The 25,079-nt window shown below is 30.9% G+C and overlaps 1 protein-coding gene across 4 annotated transcripts in view; it reads left to right on the top strand.

The window, feature by feature from the left end:
* The window catches only part of LOC143226223 (zinc finger CCCH domain-containing protein 15-like), a 36,159-nt gene extending 12,457 nt beyond the window's left edge, over positions 1-23,702 (top strand). For all 4 annotated transcript variants that reach the window (XM_076456966.1, XM_076456963.1, XM_076456964.1 and 1 more), the window contains 9 exons: positions 2,258-2,354; positions 4,380-4,520; positions 8,396-8,487; positions 14,071-14,256; positions 19,998-20,066; positions 20,504-20,581; positions 21,083-21,187; positions 22,221-22,335; positions 22,983-23,702. In XM_076456966.1, coding sequence (XP_076313081.1) covers positions 2,258-2,354; positions 4,380-4,520; positions 8,396-8,487; positions 14,071-14,256; positions 19,998-20,066; positions 20,504-20,581; positions 21,083-21,187; positions 22,221-22,335; positions 22,983-23,131 — 1,032 coding nt within the window. In that variant the 3' untranslated portion in view covers positions 23,132-23,702. The remainder of the gene's footprint in view (positions 1-2,257; positions 2,355-4,379; positions 4,521-8,395; positions 8,488-14,070; positions 14,257-19,997; positions 20,067-20,503; positions 20,582-21,082; positions 21,188-22,220; positions 22,336-22,982) is intronic.
* The last annotated feature ends 1,377 nt before the right edge of the window (positions 23,703-25,079 follow it).

Here is a 25,079-nt window from a genome sequence, read left to right as displayed (position 1 = left end):
TGACTTGTTTATTTAAAAAAAAGCATATGCACTAACTAAACTTTTCAGTTAGAGACTTATTTGAACTAAACTTTTGTTAGGAACTATTTCTAATGATTGTAAAGAATTATGCAAAGTTTAATCCAACTCAGAATTAAACTGTGGAGAAGGTTTGCAGACAGAAGGACATTAGCTTCTTATCTGTGTAGATAAAAATCATAAGTGCTGTGAAATAAAATGGTTTGACTGGTGTTTTGATTTTATAAAATAAGAGTTCACAGCAAAATTAATTGAGATGTGTTGACATCTTTAATTTCTTTTTAATTTATGTAACATCCACTGCTTAATTTAGTGATTTTTCTGATAACGTTCACTGTAGAGCACATTTTACAATGAGCTATAGGATTGGCCCCCCAAAAATGCATGTTTTGTGGCCCTGGCTGGCTCCATAAAAGAGGTGAAACATGAGTCCTATTAATATAATAAATTATAAAATTGGAAGCAGTTTGTTGTGATTGGTGGATAGTAATTAGCCATTGTACTTTGTCGTCATTACATAAGAATATCGGTCACAGCTTACACCAGTAGCAGTTGTAAATATTTATTAGAATTGAGAAGTTGTTTATGTCATGCCAATGTCATATATGTATATATTATCTAAAGTAGTGGTTCAGCACACCTTGAGAAAGAGGATTCAATGTTCTGCTTGAAGAATCCAGTTTTAATAATGAAAGTGTCTGTGTTTTGTTTTAATAACAAGCATAATGATCCTTGACACAAACTTTTGCCACTCTTGCAAAACAGTACCAAATATGCTAATTTTTCAGGGTGTTTGATCCCTTTGTACATCATTTAGCATTTAAGGACATTAGTGGTGGATATTGGTTTAAAGTTTGTCAGACATAACAAACCAATGAAGAATTATTATATAATTATTAGTAGTAATTGAACTTAATTAAAGTCATACATATAATTATATTTGTGAATGTTTACTTAGTTAGGGGGAGTTCTCATATTTAGTGTGGCCTTTGCCAACCTGGGATTCAGAATTTACAACCATGATAGTATGACCTAAATTTCTCTAATTTTAATTTCTTGTTGAAAAGTCAATTTTTTAACTAGTGACAGATTGTGTGTTTTTGATGTTATACATGCTTAATACTAGTAAGAGAAGAAAATTTCCACTGGGTAAGTTTTTCCAATGAATAATTTCATTTCTGCTGCTGTAAACACTTTATTTGATTAGATTGTAAAGTTTATTTCATTGGTTATACATCACCAGGTGGTTAGGCCACTTGCAATCTGATGGTTGTGGGTTCAAATCTCTGTCCCACCAGACCTACTTGCCCTTTTAACTGTTGGAGCATTATAATGTGATGGTCATTCCCAATATTCATTGGTAAAAAGAGTAGCTCGAGAATTGGCGATGGGTGATGATAACTAACTGTCTTTCCTCTAGTCTTTCACTGTTAAATTAGGGATGACTAGCACAGATGGCCCTTGTGTAGCTTTGCACAAAATTCAAATCAAACAGTTAATTTGTAATAATCAACTAGGAGTATTAACCAAATACTTTTTTGAGGTCAGAAAACAACTGATTTGGGCTATACTCAGTGGTTATGCACACCAACACACACACGCACATCCTAAATAGATCAGTTTTATTTAAGTTTGGTTTGGCAAAGGCAAATTCTGGATATTATTAATCTCATTTTACTGCTTTAATATCATGTTGAAAAGGTATGGTCAGTTCTTATAAACTTCATGAGATAGACAGTGCATTAGCATTCAAAATATTACAGTATAACAAGGTATCCAAGGCTAACTTAACTTTTACCAGTGTTTGAAAATATAAACAAAATTTTGCACTTTATAAATAAACGTGAGCCATGTAAAGCCAACAGTTTGGCCTTTTAACATGTCTAACACTTTGTAATTTCATAATTATCATCAACATTGTCTGCAGGAAAGTAGAAAGAAAAACAGAGTATGAAGGGCTTTGTTAAATGATACTTCCTTGTAGTAATCTTATAAGTACTGTGTTAAAAGTCAAATTCATAAAGTGTAGTTTTCATCCCAACAACTGTCACATTTTCTTTACTTTTAACGAACATGTATTAGATAATGTTTTGAATATTAAAAACTATTTTTCTAATGCATAATTTGTTTACTTAATCGATGAAATAGTATGCCATGTTTATTTAAGTTATTGATACAAAAAGTTCAAACAAGTTGTCAGCAGTAGAAGAGTAATCACACTCTACTTGCATTACCTTAGGTAGATCAACAAGTCGGAAAAAAAGATGAGAAAAAGAAGGAAGTTGAGGACCTGAACTTGATATTTAAACCTGTAACGACACAGAAAGTTGAGAAAGGTAAAACTACTCTTTATATTGTGAAATAAGTGTTTTCTGTCACCTTTCCTTGCTTGTGGAGAATGAAGTTAACGTTAGATAATTTGTGTATGGAGTATTGTTTGTTTGTTTTTGAATTTCGCACAAAGCTACTCGAGGGCTATCTGTGCTATGTATAGAGTAAAAAGGTTTATTATTTTAATTTTACCTAATACAAATGCTAGATTAGACTAGCTTTCCTGTAAGTTATTTCTGTGTAATTTAATAGAGAGTGAGCAAGAAATTCTGGAATTTGTATATTCCCATTGTTTGTATGACAAGTACGATACGTATCTCAGGACAGCTGCTTATACCAAAATAAAACTGAGAACAGTGTTTCGACTTTCTTAGATCATCTTCAGATTAGCAAAGAAGGAATTTGCAACAGTTGTCCTGAGGTACATTTTAACTTCAAGTTGGTTTCTTGTCATCACAAAATATGTGATATATTGTTAATCACTTAACCACCCTTGTACATGTTGATATGGCATGTTTTTGTAAACATATAAATACAAAATTTTTTAATTTTTTTATTTTTTTCCATTATTGCTTTTGCTTGTTTTGAAGTGGTATAAAATGAGCAGGAGAATATGGCAATGTGAGGTTTAATAGTACTAAAAAACATAGGATTTTATAGTTAACTGAAGACTTAAGAATTATTACAGAAGTGTTATTAATACAGATTGTCTTTGGATACATTAATGAGCTGGCTGTCTTAAGGAGGTGATAAAGGTTTTTTAAGATTTTATTTCTGAGAAATAGCAAGTAACAACATGAGTTGAATCTTTCAAACTGAGTTATTCAGGAAAAGGTTAAAATACCTTTCAGAAGTATTATGGTTTTTATACCTTATATATGATATAGAAACTGAAATACATCATGATGTATTCTACCATATTAACACTCCTATGAAAAGTGGGGCCTAATAGGCCCCAGAGCAACTTGAAAGGTTATTAATATTAGGCTAATAATTTTGTATTTAAATGAAATTGCCATTTAAATCCATTAATGAATGGATTAACGAGATTCCCACTGTCCCTATCTACTATCTAGCGAAACCACAGCCAGGGGAACGGGCTTGGAGAAATCAGGACTAGAAACGTCTTTTCATAGGAGTGTTAATATTGCTCTTGATATATAGTCTTAAGTGTGTTTAAAGATGGAACCTGTTTGCTTTCTACTGTTAGAGATACAATTCCCTGACATTGAAATCCTGACATAAGTAAGGAATTTTTTAGTATTAGTCTTTATATATATGTATAAAAGAATTTCTCAAGTACGGAACATCAAGTTTACAATTTCACCCATTTAAGGTTTTAAATATTTATTTTTCAGTTTTTTTTGTTTGTTTTTTAAAGGTCTGGCACTAAAATTGTACTAATGTATAACTTGTAATTATAAATATTTATTCTTTATCAGTTAGAGTTAAATATTTTCTTTAAGTGTGGTTGGAAAGAAATACCATTCTATTACATATGAGTTTTGCAATTATAACAGTTAGCAGAGGCATAAATCAGGTAGATAATTGTGACTTTAACCACCAATAATTGGCTTTATTAGTACAATGAAATTATTTACTTAGATAAAACTCATTCAAAACAAAACGCATAAGCTATTATATCATTGTAGCTTTATTGAATGTTATTTTTATACATTTAAAAATTTATGTTGGTACATTTCACCTGTTTTTATAACTTAAAAAAAATTTAAACAACTTATGTAACAAGTGTGTGGTGCATGTATTGTGGACATATTAACTGAAAGCATGAATTCTTATACTGTACATAGCTATCTTCAATATTAAATTAGTTTTCATAATTTTTGTGTTTTTTTTATAGTTAGGTCACTGATACTTTTAGGGTGAATAAAAACAAGTGATAAAAATCCACTTAATGTTAATCACACACTACGGCATTGAAGTGTTTTATCTTGTTACTCTCAACGTGGCCACAGTTTAGTTAGATTAATCTCTTGCAGAAAGGTGATGTAACTTTTTTTTAATTTTAGGAACTGACCCTAAATCTGTACTGTGTGCTTTTTATAAGCAAGGACAGTGTAAGAAAGGTGACAAATGCAAGTTTTCCCACGATATAGACATTGAAAGAAAGAGTGAAAAGAAGAGTATTTATGTAGACTTGCGAGATGAAGGTAATGAAGTTTATCTTGTTATTTATGTATCTATTATCTACTAACAACACAATGTATAAAGGTCTTTTAAATCAACTTTACAGTTTTCTTTTCTGTGTTTGCATTATTAGTGATAAATTACTGAAGTGTTTTAAGAGTTTAAATGGCAATCTTCTGTTGTACCTTTTAGGAAATTATTGTATATAAATCGAATTCTGTTAAGGATTTATATTTTTCTTTTAAAATATAAAAAGTTTAAATTTTATATTTTTTGGTCAAGATGAATTTTTATGTAATAAATAATTTGGATTTCTTTCACTTAATTATTACATACTGCACTTTATAAACCAGAATAAACATATGATGTCATAGAAGAATATTTCTGCAGCTTTCAAATAATGAGAAATATTTTCATCATAAGTAAAACCAAAACAATAAAATAAACAATAAAAATTTCTGTCTTCAGTATTTTTCCTATTTTCCCTGAGCTTTACATTAAGATCATTTGTTTACATTCATGAGAGCTCTGGGTATCTAATATGTTGACAAACCAAATTACTGCTGCAGTAATATGTGATCAGTGTATTGACTATAGAAATTCCCATTATAGCTGAACATGTTACTGGTAAGACTTCCCAGGAATTGAGTTCAACTTTATCTGCAGAGGAGGTACAAACTTTAATTCTCAGGAAATTAGATTCATGAGTTTGGCTGGTGATTTCTTTTTCTTTTCAGTAAGGCAGTGTTTCTGAGGAAGAATGTAATGTGTCATATTCCACACCATTTCAGGAATTTTACCTTTCCACCACTTGTCATGCTTCCAAGTTGTTTGCTTTGGTAGATAATTGTTCTTCTCCTACTTTGTTTATATTGATTCCAGTTTTCCCAGCAGACTTGTACATGTTGATAAACTTACCATACTTCAAATCTGGTTGATATGCCTGTGGTAGTTGTGACTCAGATGCCATTTGTATGGCTTTACTCTTGTATAGGAGAATTACGTATTTCGTGTCATTAATGTATGAATTTTGGTAAGTTAGATATTTATATGTCCTTTATCATCTAAGTTATTTTAAATGAATTGTAAATGAGATGTTGATTATTACTATTGTTATTACTGGATAAATTTAATCATTTTTCAAGTTCATTAATCTTACATGCTTTGTAGTCTTGACAAATTTCATGGATTTGTTAGTTCATTATTTATTAGTAACTTAACTAGGTATGTTTAGGCCTAGTTGCATATCATTACTACTAGTAACATATAATTGTTTTATTTTTCAAAACTGTTAACAATGTGCTCAACCATTTTCTCTTTATAATCCACAATTTAAACTTCTTCCCCATAGTGTCCACTTCATTGATATTTATTATTGCTCTTAAGTCATGTTTTCCAGTTCCGGACCTTCCTGTTTGTTTGGACAAATTTCAGCTCTTTTTTACTCTTTAAGAATTTGCACTCTTCTCTCTATGAATAACTAGATTACGTTTGCTTCTACTTATTAACAGTCTGTAGAGCACTAACTTATGAATAAAATAATATGAACATCAACTAAATGTTTCCTTGGTAAAGTTTCAGGCCTTGGATTTTTTCCAGGAATTAACAGTGTGTGCGCATTCTAGACTTTATGGAGATTTGTTTTGTTAAAGTTAGCATTATTTTTCAGAATTTATAATGCATAATGGAGGGGTTTAGACATTTTCATTGTTGGTTGGTTAGTTTGGTGTTTTATGGTGCAAAGCAACTAGACTATTTGCACCAGACATTTTGGTAATGAAGATAAAAAAAAATTACCCTCTTTCTCTAAATGATAATAAAAAAACTATTTCAACCAAAATTTTGAAATAACTATTTATGGTTATTTCTTGCATCATTTGTAGCCCTTATTTTTATGACACCTGTGGCTCTTGTGACATATGCCTACTTTATAATCTTTTTCATTGTATGAACGTTATAATGCTTCTGACAAAAATGTTTTTGTATTGTTGATGCCCCCGATAGTACAGCAGTATGTTTCCGGATTACAACGCTAAAATAAGGGGTTTGATTCCCTCGGTGGGCTGAGCAGATAGCTCAATGTGGCTTTGCTATAAGAAAAACACTCAAACACAGTACTGTTGATATCCAAAATAAGTAAAAATGCAAGTGAAAAAAATAATTGAAAACAGACATGATGTTTGCAAACACTAAAATGTGAATATAGGTGTAGACATGGTTTTCCTTTCAAAATATAATCAAAAATATTTAATTTCAAATATTTGTTTTTATTTTCTAATTGTTCACATTAGTAGAAATGAAGATATAAATTTTAAATTGTTCAGTACAACCTATATGAGCTAATAATAATAGGCTTTCTAATTAATTTTATCACTAGTCACTTGTAATGCATAGGTATGAATAAAAAACAGTGAGTGTGATGTACACATATCAGTTAAACTAGTAGAAGTCTAGTTAGAACACCCCAAGAAAAAACTTCTTGCTATGAGAACAGTTACTAAGAAAGTTTAAATATGCTTGGATATAGCACAGAGTTAGACTATCATGTGTTGATAAAGTTAAAATATAGGGTTTTTTTAATAGTTTTGTAAGGTTTCTTTTCTGTTCCCTTTGTTGTGAATTTTGAATGTATTTGTGTTTAAAATTATATATTTGAAACCTACAGAAATTTTCTTCAAAGAGAAAATATATGATGACTTAGCATAAGGCAAGTAAGCTTATACAGTTTATAGATGGGTTGAATGGATAACAAATCTATTAAACGTTTAACATGATAATGAATGTATAGTGTTTGGAAAAGGATTTGTCATCATCAGGTTTAATAATATACCTGTACACTGAAATATGTATTGTATGCAATAAAGAGGTTGCATAACTTGAGATTGCTTAAAACATAATAAAGATATTTTGTTGATGCTTTGTTTGTAATTACTGTTTTCACTTTTTAACAGACATATTATGATTTTAGTTGCAGTGTTTGTAAACATATTTTTTAATATGTTCACCAGATAAAAAAACTCATCAAATTGTACAAGTTTACTATTTAGTGAATATGGTAGGAAATTGCAAAATATTGTGAAGTTGCAAATATTTATTAAATAATGTTTTAGTATGTTTATTTTGTTCAAATAGTGAAGATAAATTGTTTAACTTAAAATGGCAACTGTTAAAAAGATGAAGGCTGTCATGTGAAAGTAAGGGTACTTTGACAATTAGCAAAAAAAAAAGAAACGCAGATGAAAGAAAAAATTAAAAATGATACTACGTTAGAATAATGCAGTGGTTGAAAAAAATTAAGGAGTAAGCTTATGCTTTTCTTGTATGGGTTGTAAAAGGTGTGGTACTAATGGATTGAGTGTAATTGATTAGTTCAAGGAATAAGTTATTACTTTCCACAAAGTAGGATACACAATTATCATCTAATGAGATTAATAGGTATTTAGTAACAAAACAAAAAAAGAACATTATTTAATGTTGTCCTTTGTACAATTTTTGTTTTTTTGACAAGTACTCTCAACTGGTGGTAATAAATACAAACTGTGGATGTTTAAATCCTGATTTGTTCTTGAACAGAATTAATATGTGAAAATTATAGTTATTAAGCATGTTACTTGATAATGTGGTGTATGCTTTTCATTGAATATTATTTTTTTTTATGATTAGGTATGTTGATATGAAGGATTACTTTGAGTTTCTGTGGATAGAGGGATAAAACTATGAGCCAATTGGCCTTCAGTGAAATTGCTCAATATATTCTGCTACTTCATATTGTAATCTGTTATGTTTGTTGCTTAAACTTTGTAGAACCTCCTTGTTATTAGTTTTACTATGAAGAGAGACATTTAGATATTTAATCGAACCTAGCTCTTTTATCATGTATTTATTGTTTGACTACAAGACTCCATGGAAAATTGGGATGAAGCTAAATTAAAAGAAGTAGTTGAGAAGAAACATGGGGAAGCTGATAAGAAGAAACCCCCCACTAATATAGTAAGTTCAAATACATGTTACTCTACAGAAAATCAAGATTTTCTAACTTGTTTACTGTGCCACTTGGATGGAAAGTATTTAAGTTATACAAGACTTCTATTTAATGTTTTTTTTAAGCATTAAACATACAAAAAATACATTTTCACCATTTAAAAACTTTAACAACCCCTTAAATAAACTTGACAGTCAGACATGTATAGATCATATATAAATTTGTAACTCTAAATGGTGATGCATGTGGTTTGTTCTCTCAAAACATATCAGTGATGTTACACTTAACATGTGGTGAAACTTGTGGTTACCATGAAACACATTCATCTGTTTAAAAAGACACTGATACTGACACTCATAATGCATAAGTACTAAAAACGTACTTATTTGTGAGCTTTCTGATATTTTAGTTATTAAAGTTTCTCTACTCCAGTTGGTAACAGAACATTTTGTTTTATCATACCTGTTTTAATACCTGTTTAGTTTAATAACCTGACTGTATTCATGAATTATTATCTTCAAGATTGACTTAACAAAAAAGTATATCTTATTGTAAAAGACTACTAACTATTATGGTATTATTTTTGAAATAGAAACTCTGTAACCTAAGCACTTTTGAAAGGTTAACCTTTCTTCTTTAGGGGCAAAATGGGTGTGGTGTTATAATCGAAGAGTGATATATATATATTTGTTTTTCCAGGAAACGTTTATTTTTCTATGAACTATTGTAAGTGTTTCATTTCTGGTACAATGTAGTCAGTGGCAAGAATGTATGTGAAAAGGTGTTATGGATATTTTAGTTTAGAAATGGCTAAATATGTGTATGTATAAAATTATCTTAGGTGTTTAAGTAAAATAAATGACACCTGGTGACTGACTGGTAAAAATATACAAATCAGTTTATAAAAACAGGTATGAAAATTATCTTGAAAAATAGTAAGTTTTAGGAAATTTGCCCTTCATAAAACTAATTAATGAATAAAGTTATTTGTCTGATGAAACCAATGAATGTAGATCACTGATTCCAGGATCTATGTTAATTATGAAAGGTTTAACAGTATTTAGATGAACAATCCCAAGTAATACTAAACTTACAAATAGAATTTCTCTTATTACCTATCAGTTTAAACTCAAAAACATTTTATGGATTCTGAAGAAACATTTTTATCTTCTACAACTCAATCATTGTCATAAACAGATATTTCCTGAAGTTCTTGTTGCCTCCTTCCAAAAAAAACAGAACTCTAAAAGGTATCCTTGTTCACAGAAAAGTGAATAACATCCTACTCACAAATGAGTGTCATCCATGCAGTAAAGCCCTTTGTCAAACCTGCAAGTTCATATAAACCACTAACTCATTTTCTAGCATGCTCAAACAAAGAAACTTTATGTGAAGAAATCAGTTGTTAAACAAAAAAATGCCATTTTTCTTACACTGTGTAAAAAAATGCAGTCATCAATATGTAGGACATAAACAACCTTTAGAGAACATTTCAACAACCATAAATCTTCTATTAACACTGAAAATGATCTCCCAGTTGCTCAACACTTTTACCAACTCACTTGGGTAATAGGATTCTCCATTTCATTTCTATCAAGACTTCTTGAACCTACGTGTTTTTCTATCATGAATGATATGTTTAAAATGCTTTACATTTCTCAAAGACCAACTATTAGAGCTGTAAGAATTATTGTTGTTGTCTTTCTGCTCTGATTCTAAATTTTTACTAAGAGTATACATGATAAAAACTAATTTAACTTTTTTTGAGTGATAATATAATAATTTTTAAACAATCCACTTAACTCTGCATATGGTAGTAATTCTTGTATGCCTACTCTTGTATTTTTGCTCATGCCAATAACATTGGACTATTTCCCACATAAATTGCATGTTTTGACATGAATTGCACTAGTACATAATGTGGTCATCATGTAGTAATATCCCTCCACCAGTAGGAAGGTGATACATCCTCCATGCTCATGGGTCTCCACAAGAACTTGCACTTGAAATTATCTTTATTCTTAATTTAGGCATGTTCATTTTTTAATTTTAAAAAAATTTGTGCAATCTTTGTGATTGATTTACTAATCTTTAATATCAAGTTACTGTCTTTTTAATAATTTTTTATGACTTTTATGAAATTTATAATTGTTTCTTTTCACAGTTTCTGCATAATTGAGATCTATTTGTGTGTGACACCCTTTTCTCTGTCATTTACATTCCCCAGTCTTTGAACCAAGTTGACTTGGTTCCTGTTGAATAGCTTTTTTTTTCTTCTACTCCATAACCGATCTTTGCATCACTTTGGTTTCTACCCTTTGTCTATTGTCTCTTTTTCCTATTCTCTTTCCCTATTGTTTTTCTTCTGTTTTCTGATCCTTAGCATCATTGTCTTAATTGCACAATGTCAGACCTCTTGGCTTTAAATGCCTTATATAATGTTATTTTTCCCTTTCTGGGTGACTGTTCCCACCTCTTTGTTGAACCCTGAATGCTGAAGGCTGATATCTTCTCATTGTACTTCTTCTGTAAACCACTTCTGATGATTCCCTTGTTTCAAATGAAGATGATTCACTGTCTTAATAGGTGGTTTTCCCCCAACCTTTAGATTAAGGTGGTTGATGTCTTGGATGCCTTTCTTCACCTTCCAATATCCCATCATCAGGACATTTTCTTTGATTTAGCCATCACAAAACACTACTGTTTTAAGGTTCTACTTTTTGGCATGACTTTTGCTCCTTATGTTATGAGGGCTTTAACTTGCTACATTCACTACCTTGGCTGTTGTTTCTTTTCCATTCTGGACACATGGCTGCATTTTGCTTCTACCTTTTCTTCAGGTACATTCATTATTAATTGAGAAACAGTTTCTCTGGAAAGGCATGTCTGACTTTTATATTTGTTCCACCATAGAGTCCTTTTCTCTTCACATAACCAGTGGTCTGGCTCTACACACCATCCTGTTCTGTGCTGTTTCTTTCTGTATGTGTTCCCTGCCATCTACCCCACCTCCGCAGTGTCTTGCTGAAGTTCCGTAACACCCCTTGTCAAGTCCTGTTGATAGCATGTTACTGGCCAGCTCTCTCTTGGTTTCCACCTTCTCCAACTTTCATTATTACTTTTTCATCTGGGATTGTTGTTTTATTGTTCATTTTTGCCCATTTTTTTCTCAATTGACACTTTCTCATGTTGTATTGCTCTTCTTTTGTACTGCTTGATTTATCCTTTCACTCTAGGATCCCCAACACAGTTGGTGTTTTTATCCCTACTGACTCATCAGGCACCTTCTGCCACTGGACTATCTTGTTGCTCATTATTTGGATTTCTTTATCAGGCTTTTTGACAAGAGATTTTTAGTCTGCACCATGGCAGGATGTCATGAGGTTTGTTAACCACCTTTCACTTTTACTGCTATTGTTCCATGTGTTTTTCCCTGCCCTTCCTCCTTTTTCCTGACTCCGTTTATGTGCCTTATTGAGATCTTCTTTTGCTTCTTAACACATTTATCTAATGCCTGTTTGAAACCTTATCCACTTGTTCTTTCATCTTTACATGAAGCCTCTTTCCTTCTTCCTCTGCCTTAAAGTCATCAGGTTTCTGATATTTATGCCTCCCATACTCTGTTCCACAAATCTTGCTCCATTTTGCTCCCTAACTGCTCTTCCCTTCCATACATATAAGCAATTTGGAGAAATGGTGGGTCATTTTTTCTGATTCTCTTCCATCATTTTCTGCTTACAATGATTGTTCTGATCATGATTGTCTTTTATACCCAATTCAGGCAATCTAGTTTTGCACTGCTCTCTTTCAGGATGCATATGCCTATTCTTGCTTTATGGGTTATTTGTTTTTCCAAGAGGATGACATACTCAAATTCTATCACATAACTTCTCATCAGATTTTTACCTCGATTCACTCTGATGTCACTGTTTTGAAAACCATTGGATTGAATCTTACAGATGACACACACACACACATCTTCAGTATCTGGCATTTATCTTCAAACAGATATAATATCTCTCCAGGTGCTGTTTTTCAACCTACTTACCAATCTTAATGGGGTAAGTACCTAATTTATATTTTTAAACACTTATCTCCAGAATCCACTCAGTAGCTACTACACTTGTTTTCCAAATCCACATAATGATAAAAGTGAAAGAAGGCCCATCCAACCTGATTTGTATGTGACTACTGTTGAGATTGGGTTTTCCTGCAGGATGTCCATTCCAAACCACATATTTTATGTAATATAATGTAAAAAGCCAGTATTAGGGGAGTGTCTGCCTACTTTACTGGCTCATGCATGCCAGGTTTTCAAAATAGGTTTCTCCAGTAGAGTACTTTTGCAATGGTTAGGTTAAATAGGGTCAGGGCACCTTTCTAAAGTGTATCCAATGTGACCCAATCACGTATTTGAGTGAAACACTGGAGAGTTCCTCTTTGGAGATGTGATCTTTTAGAAATAATCCAAGCAGGCAGCACAGTGCAATGGTAAATAAGGCAAGGGTATCCATGTCAGTGTAACATAGGCAACTCACTCTCATATAGTATGTCAACTCCTCAGTTGTTTTTTCCAGCCAAATGGGAAAAAGTGTTCTTGTTGGGAGTCAATTCTTGTATATATATGTATGGTGAGTAACTTGTACATATAAACCATATGGCCTGATTATTGCACTAGTTACACTGCACCTCGTGTCCATCTGTCCTGTTATGTGCAGATAGTTCGACTGGTCATGTATTTTCCCTCACTTAATTTTGCTTTCCTTCTTTCATACATCTACCCGAGCAAAGGGTGTACTGTCTCATTGAGAAAAATGCAGTTTCCCACAAGAGTTGCCCCTCTAATAAGCTCTTACAATAAGACATGTTTTAAGAGCTTTTCACCCTTTGATGCCTTTTCTGAAGTACTGTGTGAAGAGAGATAAGTGGATTGTTTTGGAAGTTAACATTTTTCTTACTTGTAAATATATTTTTGATAGATACCTACCTTTTTACTCATTTTTCCTACTACCAGTGCAAGTTGTTCTCATTGCGTTGTCTAAGAATGAAAATTTCAAGTGCAAGTGCTTATGGGGATGTATTACACATGTAAGATGTGTCATTCTCCTCCTGTAGATGGAGGGTTATTGTTGCATGATGATTAAATCATGTACTACAATAATTCACATAAAAATGTGAGTGGGAGACAGTCCAAGGTTGTTGACATGCACAAAATCTCAAATGCAAGCACATGAGAAATGGCCACTGCATGCATAAAGATAAGTATTTATCAGAAATACATTTTTAATTGAGAAAAATTTCAGTGACACACACTTTGTTGAGCTATTACAATAATAAAATAACCTAACATCTTAAGATATGCTATGAGTTATTCTACTAATTTCTCTATCATATAATTTTAGTTTTGTTATTTTTATTCCATTTCCTAAAGTTAAGGAATATGTGAAATACATGGCACAGTAAATTTATAACTTGAGAACAAATTCTGTTGACCACAATCTTTCATTTGAAAGATTTGAATCTAATGTGGATATCTGTGAAAGTTCAAACTTTAACTAATTTTATAATGTTGGCTTTCCATATCCTTGTAGATTTGTAAATATTTTTTGGAGGCACTTGAGAATAATAAGTATGGTTGGTTCTGGGATTGCCCTAATGGAGGAGACAAGTGTCATTACCGACATGCACTCCCACCAGGTTTTGTTCTCAATAAAGACAAAAAGAACAACCAAGAAAAGAAAGATGACATTTCCATTGAAGAACTTGTAGAGAAAGAGGTTTGTTCAAGCATTGTAAAACTGATTTATATTGCACTCAGATCTCTTCTTTAAAATAACCAAAAGCTTAGAGAATAATTTAGTGAGATAACTAACTAAAACTGAAGTGTTTATGTTCACAGCTATTTACTGTAGGTTATGTATGAAAGCATATATTTAAAAAAAAACTTCCATGGGTTAACATTAACACAATACTATGGAACTCTGGATGTGTATCTTATTGAAGGAAGTGTACGTATAAAATTTAATGTTTATTATTATTGTATTACAGTGATAAATTAACAAAATGTAATTCATATACCTTTTCAGATTTTGCGGATAAAGGATTGGTTAGATTTTATAATTGTTGTAAGAAAAAAGTTGTCTTTAAGATGTAAAAGAATTAGGAGAGGCTTTCTCCAGTTCCTTGAGAACTAATAAAAATATTTTAATTTACAGAAACCAATATATTAAGAAGAATTATGAACAAATGTTTCTAAATTTCTCATGATATTTTTTCATAATTAATAGCCTTTCTGAAAACTGCACTGTGAATATTATTGTGTGTCTCATTTTGAAGACAATTTTGTAAATGTGTATTTTACTTTTAACATTAGTGACACTGTGCAGCCTAAATAATGATGAGTCGATTTTTTTTATAAAATCTAAACAGAATTTTACATCAGTCTGAAACTACAATTTAGTGAATTAAATTGGCTCATTAAATAAATTACTCCACTTTGACTGACTGTAAAATGAGTAGGTGAATGAAATATTTCTGTTATTTACCAGAGGAGAATACATCATGATGCAATAGCTTATACCTGTTATTTTAAGGTGCTCCAAAGCTTCTCTTTTGTACTTTTTTTTAAAATGAGTATTAACAAATCATTTTGAAAAAGTCAAAATTTCACCTGGCTATAGGTCTAACCACACGTGGCTTGAATTAAGTTGTGCTAAATCTCAAGAGCAAAATTAAATCATTGAATTAAAAAGAATATAGAAAATAAACTAATAGTTATTCTTCTACACTTTTAAAAAATACATCAGAATTGAAATATACTCAATAAAGTTTATTATGAGACACTACTATTAAGATAAATAATGCCATGTCTCCACATTTTACTTTATTAGCTAAATATTTTGCTGTTTCAACATTGTTAGGAGTTATCAGTATTCTATAAATTCACCAATCTATTTGAAACTGGATTAGTGAACTAGTAGGATGTTTAATAGCTCCTGAAAAATCTCGCATTAGAAATTTGAGGTTCAATTACACATGGTGGACACAGCTGCTATCCCAGAGCAGCTTTGCTCTAAAATAACCAAGCTCCTGAAAAACTGTAATAGCAAAAAGTTAAGCTAAGGAAGATGCATTCTAGAGATATAAAGCATTATCTTATTTGTCTTAATTGAATTAGTTTAGTTTTTAATGCCTATTTGGGCCAAGTGTTGGTTTAGTGTTATTTTTTTATCATGATATCCTCTTGAAACATACAAGTGAAAGGATATTTTGTGTTGAAAGTGTAAAGTTTTAATGGATAATTCTGTAACTTTGACATAAGCAATTAGATTATTCTGTTCCACCATGTCTAGAAATATTGCACTAAACTGATGATGTAAACAAATATTTTAGATGCAACTTTTAAACATGCAAAATAAACCAATGTATCAATGAAAGCCAAAGCATGGGTTTTATGTACAATGGCTGGAACTACCCCTCCTAAAGCATGAAGTTATAACCATTTTTTTATAATATGGTGTAGTTTCAGTACTTGTAGTTTCTGTGAATATTAAGGTTTAAATTAAGTGATAAGTGTTTTAACTAAATATGAATACATTAATTTATTGATGATTATTGTCATAAACTTGTTTTCTACTAGTGTGTGTGTGTATAGTGTACATTTATGGGTATGTTGGGCTAACAATTCTTCTACAAGTGTCTCTCTTGTTGGTGATAAATGTGACAATAAATGAACAGTATACACTCCTTGTTTTTACAATGTATATGTGTATTCAGAAAAAGTCAAATTTAGGTATAATGTTCTTTGTGCTGTGGAGATCAAAGTTGTATCTTAAACATTATACATTTATTTTTTCTTGTCAAAAGCTTACTTGGACCGTATAATTCAGCTGTCAAGCCATACTATTTTTCTTTATTTTAATCACAATAGTGTCCATGTATAATTCATTTACACTGTCACATGAGTTACCATTGTTGTCTTTTGAACTTCCAATAATCATCTGCCTTTTGTCAAGTCCACACAGGTGGGTTCACATAGTTTAGGACACCTTTTGATGAGATAGATTATTCTCCTAATCTCTATCAAACTGTTAATATCACTCTAACATATTTAACTTTACATTTTTTAACTTTTCTTTAACCAAATTCCTCTTTCACATAACATTTACTCTATTTCCTCTGGTTTGGTCATAGCTATTTATATGTCCACCACTTAAGCCTTTTAGAAATTTCCATAGCCTTTACATCAGTGGATTACAAACACAAATTAATTAATAACAGTACCTACATTAAACAGTCTTTAATATCTGGCAATAAGCCCCTCTTCGAGGAAAGTATTTAAGATGCTTTTTGTTCACTCTATATAAAGACTGTTTTTAGCTCACCCACAAAGTATACTGATACTGACTGCACCAATGTTTGCAGTCCTTTTGATGGCTTCAGTGTGGAACTTTTTGTTCCAAAGGTACAACACCCACCTCATGATCCTTACATTATTGATTTGCACCTCTGAATGTATGCATATTGTTGATGGTATGTCTGGATGATGAACTCCTTTCTGTACAGGTGGTTGTGGAACTTCTTAATGGTAAGTATGATGACCAGACACACTGATTTAATAATGGACTAGTTTTTCTCACTACTTAACAGCTTTTTACTTATACATATTACTGTAAATGGTCCATCTCTATATCATTGTAAGAGCATTTTCCCAATTCCAATGACTAAAGCATCAGCCTGAACAGTCAATGGTTTGTTGAAGTCTGGAATGCCACATGGTGTGGTTGTTTCCACTTTACTCTGTTGGATAAGCCTTTCTTGGTCAGGTCAGTTAATGGTGCACTAATTTCAACATAGTTTGGGATGAATTTTTTGTAATATCATATTAAACCCAGAAAGGATCTGACTTCGTTTTTTGTTTGAGTTAGTGTATCTTGTATTTGGAATACCTTCTCCTTTTCCATGGCTGCCTTTCAGTCCCAGCACATAATATCCAATGTAGCACTTGGATGGTCTGATGGTGAGACCTGCTGCTCTCACATGTTGGAACAGCTTTCTACATTTCTTCATATAGTCTTCCCATTTCATATTATATGTCAGGATGGCATCTGCACAGTGCTTAATATTGGTGGTATTGCACAGTATCCTCCTTATCACATAGTTGAATGTTTCTGCTGAGTTGATTTGGCATCTGCTTAAATTGGTAACATCTGTCTAGTATCACAAATGCTGTCTTCTCTGTAAATACTGTCTTCATTAGGATTTGGTGATAACCTTTACTGAGGTTGATCTTTGAAGAGAACCTGACCTGATACTTTCTAGGTTGTCCATAGGTTTGGAGTTGAACTTCATCACAAGATTCAGCTTTTGGAAATTTATGTAGAAACAGTTAATCCAACCCTAATTTTTGAGATTAAAAGTGGTAAATGGTAGGCTGGATTTGAAGGCTTAACAATTCCAGCTTCCAATATTGCCTCAACTTCTTCCTTTATAAGGTATCTCACTGCATAAGGCATCTAATAGGGCTTCACTTTGGCTGGATGCCTTGTTGTTGAGTTGCACAAGGCCTATCTTTCCTGATCTATCCATGAAGATATCTGTGTATTAGCAGAGTAGGTCTCATAGCACTTTTTTCTGATTGCTAGTCAGTTCTTCACTGATCATGGCATCTTTGAATGTCTCATCTCTACCCAGTAGTCTTATGTCTAGTAGGTCTTCATTTTCTAAGATAAATTCAGTCTTCTAGTTTGCATGGCCACACTTGCAACATCTATCTTTGTTTCAGTAACTGCACCTGTTAGGTCCCTTTCTCTTCAAAAATATTTTTTTAAACAGATTGGCATAATTGATCTTGGTCTTTTTATTCACCTTGTAATTCATTCTTTAGAATATTTCCTGTACTTCATAGGTCTTTTCTACTGCAGGGTAAATTTGTTGTCTGGGTAGCAGAACTTAAGACCTCCTGTCTGACCTTGAAATGTCTATCCTTGGCCATCTTGTCATAGAAATGCTTCCAACTGCCTCGCACTGTATATAAGCTCATGTCCACAGCTACTCTGCTGGATGTTTCTTCTGTGAAAGGCATCTCTCCCAATGGCACCTTGACTACTTTCAGATATTGTCCTTTGGCAGGTGTCACCATGACCTACATATTCCACTTGCACTTCAGATGATTCACAGCCAATATAAATTGCTGGTGATTTTATCTGCTGTCTTCTTTGTTTCTAGGTTTCCTCTCACAACTGATTCATGAGCCAACATGAGACACTCTCCTCTTTCCATCCATTTATCAAAATTTGACATGGTTATGTAGCATGTAATCTCCATGCTATTTGCACTTCTACCATAGTTGTGCACATATAGGTCTTTATTTCCAGTGTCATTAACATTTTCTTTTACCACAACTTAACACTGTATAATTCTGGCTGTGGCTAAACAATTGTCATAAACTTACATTATAATAATGTAAATTTATAGGTGTATTAAGCTAAGAAATTTTCTAAAGTAGATATCTGTGACTTCGTGGCAGTAAAATTGACAAAAAAAAATGAACAACATGCACTGCACTTGTTTTTAAAATAATATATGTTTGAAACAAGTTAAATTATGTACAAAATTATTTACACTATGGAGATAATATTTGTATCTTAGGCACTATTTAGTTCTCTTTTTATTGTCAAAAGTCCACTTAAGCCAATTCAATTGTTTTAGAATTCAGCTAACAAGCTAAACTTTTATTTTTTTAATCGCAGTAGTATCTGTGTATAATTCACTCATGCTGTCACCTGAGTAACTACAGTTGCATCCTTAACTTTCTGTATTATCCTGCTTTTTGTATATCCAATAATCATCTGTCTTTTGTTGAAGTCCACATAACATACCAACCATTCACTCCCACTCCAGTTAACTTTACAAAGCCTAACTTTTCTCTGACAGAAGTTCTCTTTCACGTGACTTTTGCTCTCTTTCATTCATCTGGTTGTAGTTAGTTATACTACATCTATCAGTCTTAACATCAGTGGATTGAAAACATAATGTTCAATGGCCTCAACATCAATGAGTTACAAAGTAAATTAATTAATAACACTATTTGCACTAAAGTCTTTTATTTTCAAATTGGTGTAAAGTTTAGACATCATTTTTCTCAATTTTGTTTTATAATATTTCCTAAAGTCTTACATTTACATTCTTTTGCTCTCTTTCAAAAAAAAAAAATTAAGTTATAGGTGCTTATATAAAGTTAAATTGTATTATTTGCAGTTAAGTAAAAGTGCTCATTATCTTTGGTATAACTTTATAGAACTGTATTGTATCTTGTATACTTTGTTATTACATTACTATTGAATAGTATCATAATTTTATAAAGTTATATTTCCTGTACTTAAATCATTATCTGTATGCATTCATAAAATTACATCTTGCTCTGTGCCATTTATAAAAATGTGTTCTCTGTGTAATTTATAATTTTGTATTGTATTATATCTAATTTTTATGGCTGTGTCATTCTGTGTACTTCCAGAGAGCATCTCTTGGGTCTAACTTGACCAGAATTTCATTTGAAACATTCTTGGCTTGGAAAAAGAAAAAAGTATGTGTACTTTGTTTCTCTGTTTATCCACACTTCAATACAAGTTTACTTCTTATTGAATTTCATATTTTATACTCTTGTCTACCTCTTTTTTTATGTTTATAAAGGATAGTATACTTTTAAAATATTGTCATAAAAATATACACAAGTTGGTATCATTGTTTTAAGTCATTTAAATCTTTTTATGCAGTAGACTTTATTGAATTATAAGTATATAGATCTTTATTACATTCTTTTAATGAAAACATGCACATGTAAAATGTACCAATTAATATATAAATTTGGGAAATAAGTACATAGACATAAATATAAGTATAAAAGACATTGTGTACAAGAATGTTTATTTTTGTTTAATTGCATGTATGTTCAATAATTAATTAAAATATATTTTGTAAGTTTAGAATCAACAAAAACAACAACATTATTTTGCTTTGTAGATAGCAGAGAAGAAGGAAAAAGCTCAAGTGGAACAGGACAGGAAAAAAGCAGAGTTTAAAGCTGGTCATCACATTGGTGTAAGGGATATTGTAAAACTATATGACTGTCACCATATGAATATTATTAATAAGTTAAAGTTTGCTGACCATCATCTTGGTGTAATTATAATATATGAACTCTACTGGTCACCCCTTAATTTAAGTTGAAAAGAAATATAACTGCATGTTATCATCATAGTGTATAATCTATTTTAAATTGTGATATTGTTTGATTGACATAAGAAGTAAGTGGTCAACAATTTGTAAAATCATTCTTGAAATTACTGATCATCACTGTGATATAAATAATAATATATTTATTTGCAACATAGCTTGTACTTTGCATAAGAAGAGGTAAGCTAACCTTAAAAATAGCAAGAAAACTTGATGTAGAATTTTAACATTATATAGTACAAAATGCATTATTAATGAGTGTTGTCATAGAGCATATTTAAACTTGTCAAGTTTATTCTTTTCATTGTTAAGTATGGTTATCTGAAGAGTAAACTAGAATCTTCATAGTTATGAGTCTTCAAACAGCTCAGTGGACGAGAGATGTTTACATTCAACCCAGACTTGGCTGTAGAAGGCCAGATGGGTGAAGATGAGGCAGCATATGATCTACTTCCTCGAGAAGATAGGGAGGTATTAATATTTCACCTATTATCAAAGCATGAGGTCTTGTTTGCATGTTATTTTACCTCTTAAGGATTTTTATATAAACGTTATTAAGGAAACAGGAAACTTGTTTAATTAAAAAATATGTGTTTTATCCAGTTCATTATTATCATTTGATATCATAGTTTGTTTCTTCAAAGAAAGAAAAAAGTTGTAGGTAAAACATTTATATATTTTTATTCTGCCTCCACATTACAGGCTGTGGTATTACAAGGATATTGGAAGAATTCTCTTAATACAAAAAAAAGCATACTTATAATTTCTCTCTCTCTCTCTCTCTCTCTCTCTCTTCATTTTTGATTAATACCAGCAAACTTGGTTGTTAGTGTTGACACATTAGTGAGCAGTTTTGTGTCTTTTTGTAGCTGGGAAATTTAAAATTGATTTTAAAAGGCTTTTATAGTTTTGGAGGAAAGTAATTTTACATGTTTGAACTTAATCCAAAAGTTTAAAAATATATATACATTAATTTGCTTTCAAAGATAAAAACTTGAAATAAATACTTTGTATAAAATATTTTGTGAAAAGTGTATGAAATAATAAACTAAACTGCCTATGGATATTGTATTAAAGAAAGGACATTAGGTGTTTAATAGGTCATATACAAGCACTGTAAATGGTGAACTTGCTTCATTGAATATGAAGTTTTAAGTCAAGTTCTAGAAAAGTTAATTACTTATGAAGAATCAGTCCCAGTTCCATATTTTATTAACTGGAAGGGGGGGGGCAGTAAGACATATACTGGGATTAAATCTAAAATTATGATAAAATTAAATTAGTGAACAATAGTAGTTTTGAGGTTGGAGAACTATTTTAGTCCCTCTCACTAGTGCTAGCTCTGTTAAGAAATATATTTATAAAATTAATATATATAAATATTACTTTTAAATTTTGTCTAACATGTCAAATACTAACATATATGAGATGTATTTACCATAACATTTGAGGGCATTGGAATATATAAAGATTTAATCTTTGTAAACTTTCTCTGTGGTTGCAGAACTGTGATTCATGTGTGGAACTAACAGCTGAGACACTTATCCTGCAAGCAAATGTAGGATTAACATTGTTAAATAATCTTCATGAAGTGAACAGAAGAAAAGCAAACCTATATGGTAAGAAGATGCACTGAGTATCAAGTATTACATTAAGAAAGTAACTGTTATAGTTAGGAGTTGTCTTAAATTTAATTCAAGTGTCTGTTGAAGTAGGAAAGTTGTAGTTAAGATTTAATATGAAGTATCTATTTTAATAAGAGAATTGTTGACAAAATTTAACAAAGTATATGTTATAATAATATGAAGTTGTTAGAACATAATATAAAGTAGCTGTTAAAAACAACCATTATCAGCTGTAATGATAAATTTATATTTAATGTTTATTAATTTGAAAAAAAAAGATGTTTAGACTTATTTAATGAAACCACAAATATTTCATTTTTAGAAAAAATCATAAATTGAAAATGTTAAAAGAAAGGTCTGTCTGTGAAAAGTAGTTTGAAAATTTTTGTACAGATACTAAAAGCCTGAATGGAGCTTATAGTTACTAAGAATGATAAATGTATTGACATGTGTAAAAATTATATATTTGCTTTGTTAGTTCTTGTCAATGTTTCAAAATGTATTGAGAAAAATCAGGATAGATTGTGTTCATTAAATATCATATAGATAATTACAGCAGTAATTGTTGGTATCATTGTTGTTAGTGGTATTTTGTACTAATGTGGTGTTCATTATAATTCTTTTATTAAATAAATTTGTAGGAGAGGAGGAGAAGCTTCCTGAAGCAACTGGTGGAGAAGATCATCTCAATGCTACAGAAGATGGAGAAGCTGTTCCAGTCGATGAAAACCTATTTGATGAAGATCTCCAAGAATTGGATGAAGATTTAGAGAGGTTGGATGTGGAATAATCAATGCATAATAAGTAGAAGTCCTGTAAAGTTATAATGTCTGAAACTTAACTGTAGTATATGTAACTAAACATTGGCAGTGACTTAAGAATCCCAGATTCTTCTTAAAGATAATTCAAGATTGTTTTACAAAGTGTTGATGCCCTACCACAGATATGATCTGTACCACCAGTAGATACCTACTCTTAATTTATTTATTACTACTACTTACCTACCTATAGCTGAATATTTTTTGTTAATAGTAAGAAAAAAAAACACATTCTATTGAACCTGATGTTTTACCTTTGTCATTTTGTTCAAAGCAAGGTACCAGGTTTGGTTTAAGCAATTTATTGCTCAACACAGTGATAAATATAGTGTTTATTGAATTGAAATGCTAAGGTAACCTTAAAAACAAAAATGGTGTAAAATTGATAAAATGTTTTGAGGAAAACAAAATAAAACAGGAGTGAATGTGATTTTTAAAGAGCAATAATTTTTCTATCTCTAGAAATTTGGTTGTGAAATGTATATTTTTCATTGAATATCTGATTACAAATATTCATTATTGCAAAATAAATGGTGAAAGAAATGAAGCAGTGCATGTTTAATTCATTGATTGGCACACATCAAATAAAAACATTCTATACTCTTTTTGTAAAATATGTAAAATGTATTTTATTTTCTAGAGCTCAACAAAAAGTTGAAGTATTAGGGGATAGTGTTATATGATAAAAGTTTTTTTTAAGAGTTTTATGAGTTAACTTATTGTGGAATAGTGTTACAATTAGCAAGTGACTTGAGAGAATAATCACAACTATGCCATTACAAATAATAATCAATAGGATTAGGTGTTGCAAATAATTAATAAGTTATCTTGGTAGAAGAAGAAGAAATTGATCTAGTTGCTTACCATCAGCTAGGTACTAAAATAATTACAAATTAGTCAAGTATATATTAAAGTAATTACAAATCAGTAATGTTAAGATTAGCAAATTATTTAGTTGGTTGCCATCAACTATATATTAAAGTAATTGCAAATCAGTAATGTTAAGATTAGCAAAGTATTGGTTGGTTGGCATCAACTATATATTAAAGTAATTACAAATCAGTAATGTTAAGATTAGCAAAGTATTAGTTTGTTGACATCAACTATATATTGAAGTAATTACAAATCAGTAATGTTAAGATTAGATTTGCAGGTAATTTAATGATAATCATCAACCATGCTTTTTAAAGAGAAAATTAGAATTGTTAATATTAGCAAGTGACTTAGTTGACTACAATAAACCATATTGTTACAAGTAATAACAAATCATCACTTAGAATTAGTAAGTGATCTAGTGGATTTCCATCAAACATGCTGTTAGGAGTATGATTTTTAGGACAAATAAGTAAATGAATAAATTTTATATAAAAATTGTAATTTTATATAATAATGATTGAATTCATCATTATTACATGTATATTTTTATATCTTCCAGTTTGTCCTGAGTGTTGCTTATAATGTGTTGTAACATTCCAGTGCCAGGCATTCTTGGATACTGTTACTGTGAAATATATGTTTTTTACCCACAAGGTGTGGGTGATGAACATGTACAGCTCTTCCCCATGTAATGTCTCTTTTCTATTGAGTACAAGTAAATATACTGCACCTGCTAACATGGGTAAATCAGAGTAATTAATCTTTCTTGATGTATTCACCTGCAAGTGATTCTTCAACGGTATTTCGTAATTCATCATTAGATCATTAGTTTTTGTAATTTAAGAGATATTTTTCTTGAACATTTCTATAGAATAGTTATGAAGTTAATCTACAGTTGTCATTGAAGGAAAATGAACCTATTATAGAGTTGGAAGTGTTTCTAACTTCCATGTATGTTAATAATAAAACAAATTGGAAATGGCTAACAGTTCAAACAGTACTTATTTTAATATGAAGTTGTATTTTGTTGAACTTCATATAATC

This window comes from Tachypleus tridentatus, chromosome 9, assembly GCF_004210375.1.
Source record: "Tachypleus tridentatus isolate NWPU-2018 chromosome 9, ASM421037v1, whole genome shotgun sequence".
Classification (NCBI taxonomy): Eukaryota; Metazoa; Arthropoda; class Merostomata; order Xiphosura; family Limulidae; genus Tachypleus; species Tachypleus tridentatus.
This window is presented reverse-complemented; position numbering and strand designations above follow the sequence as displayed.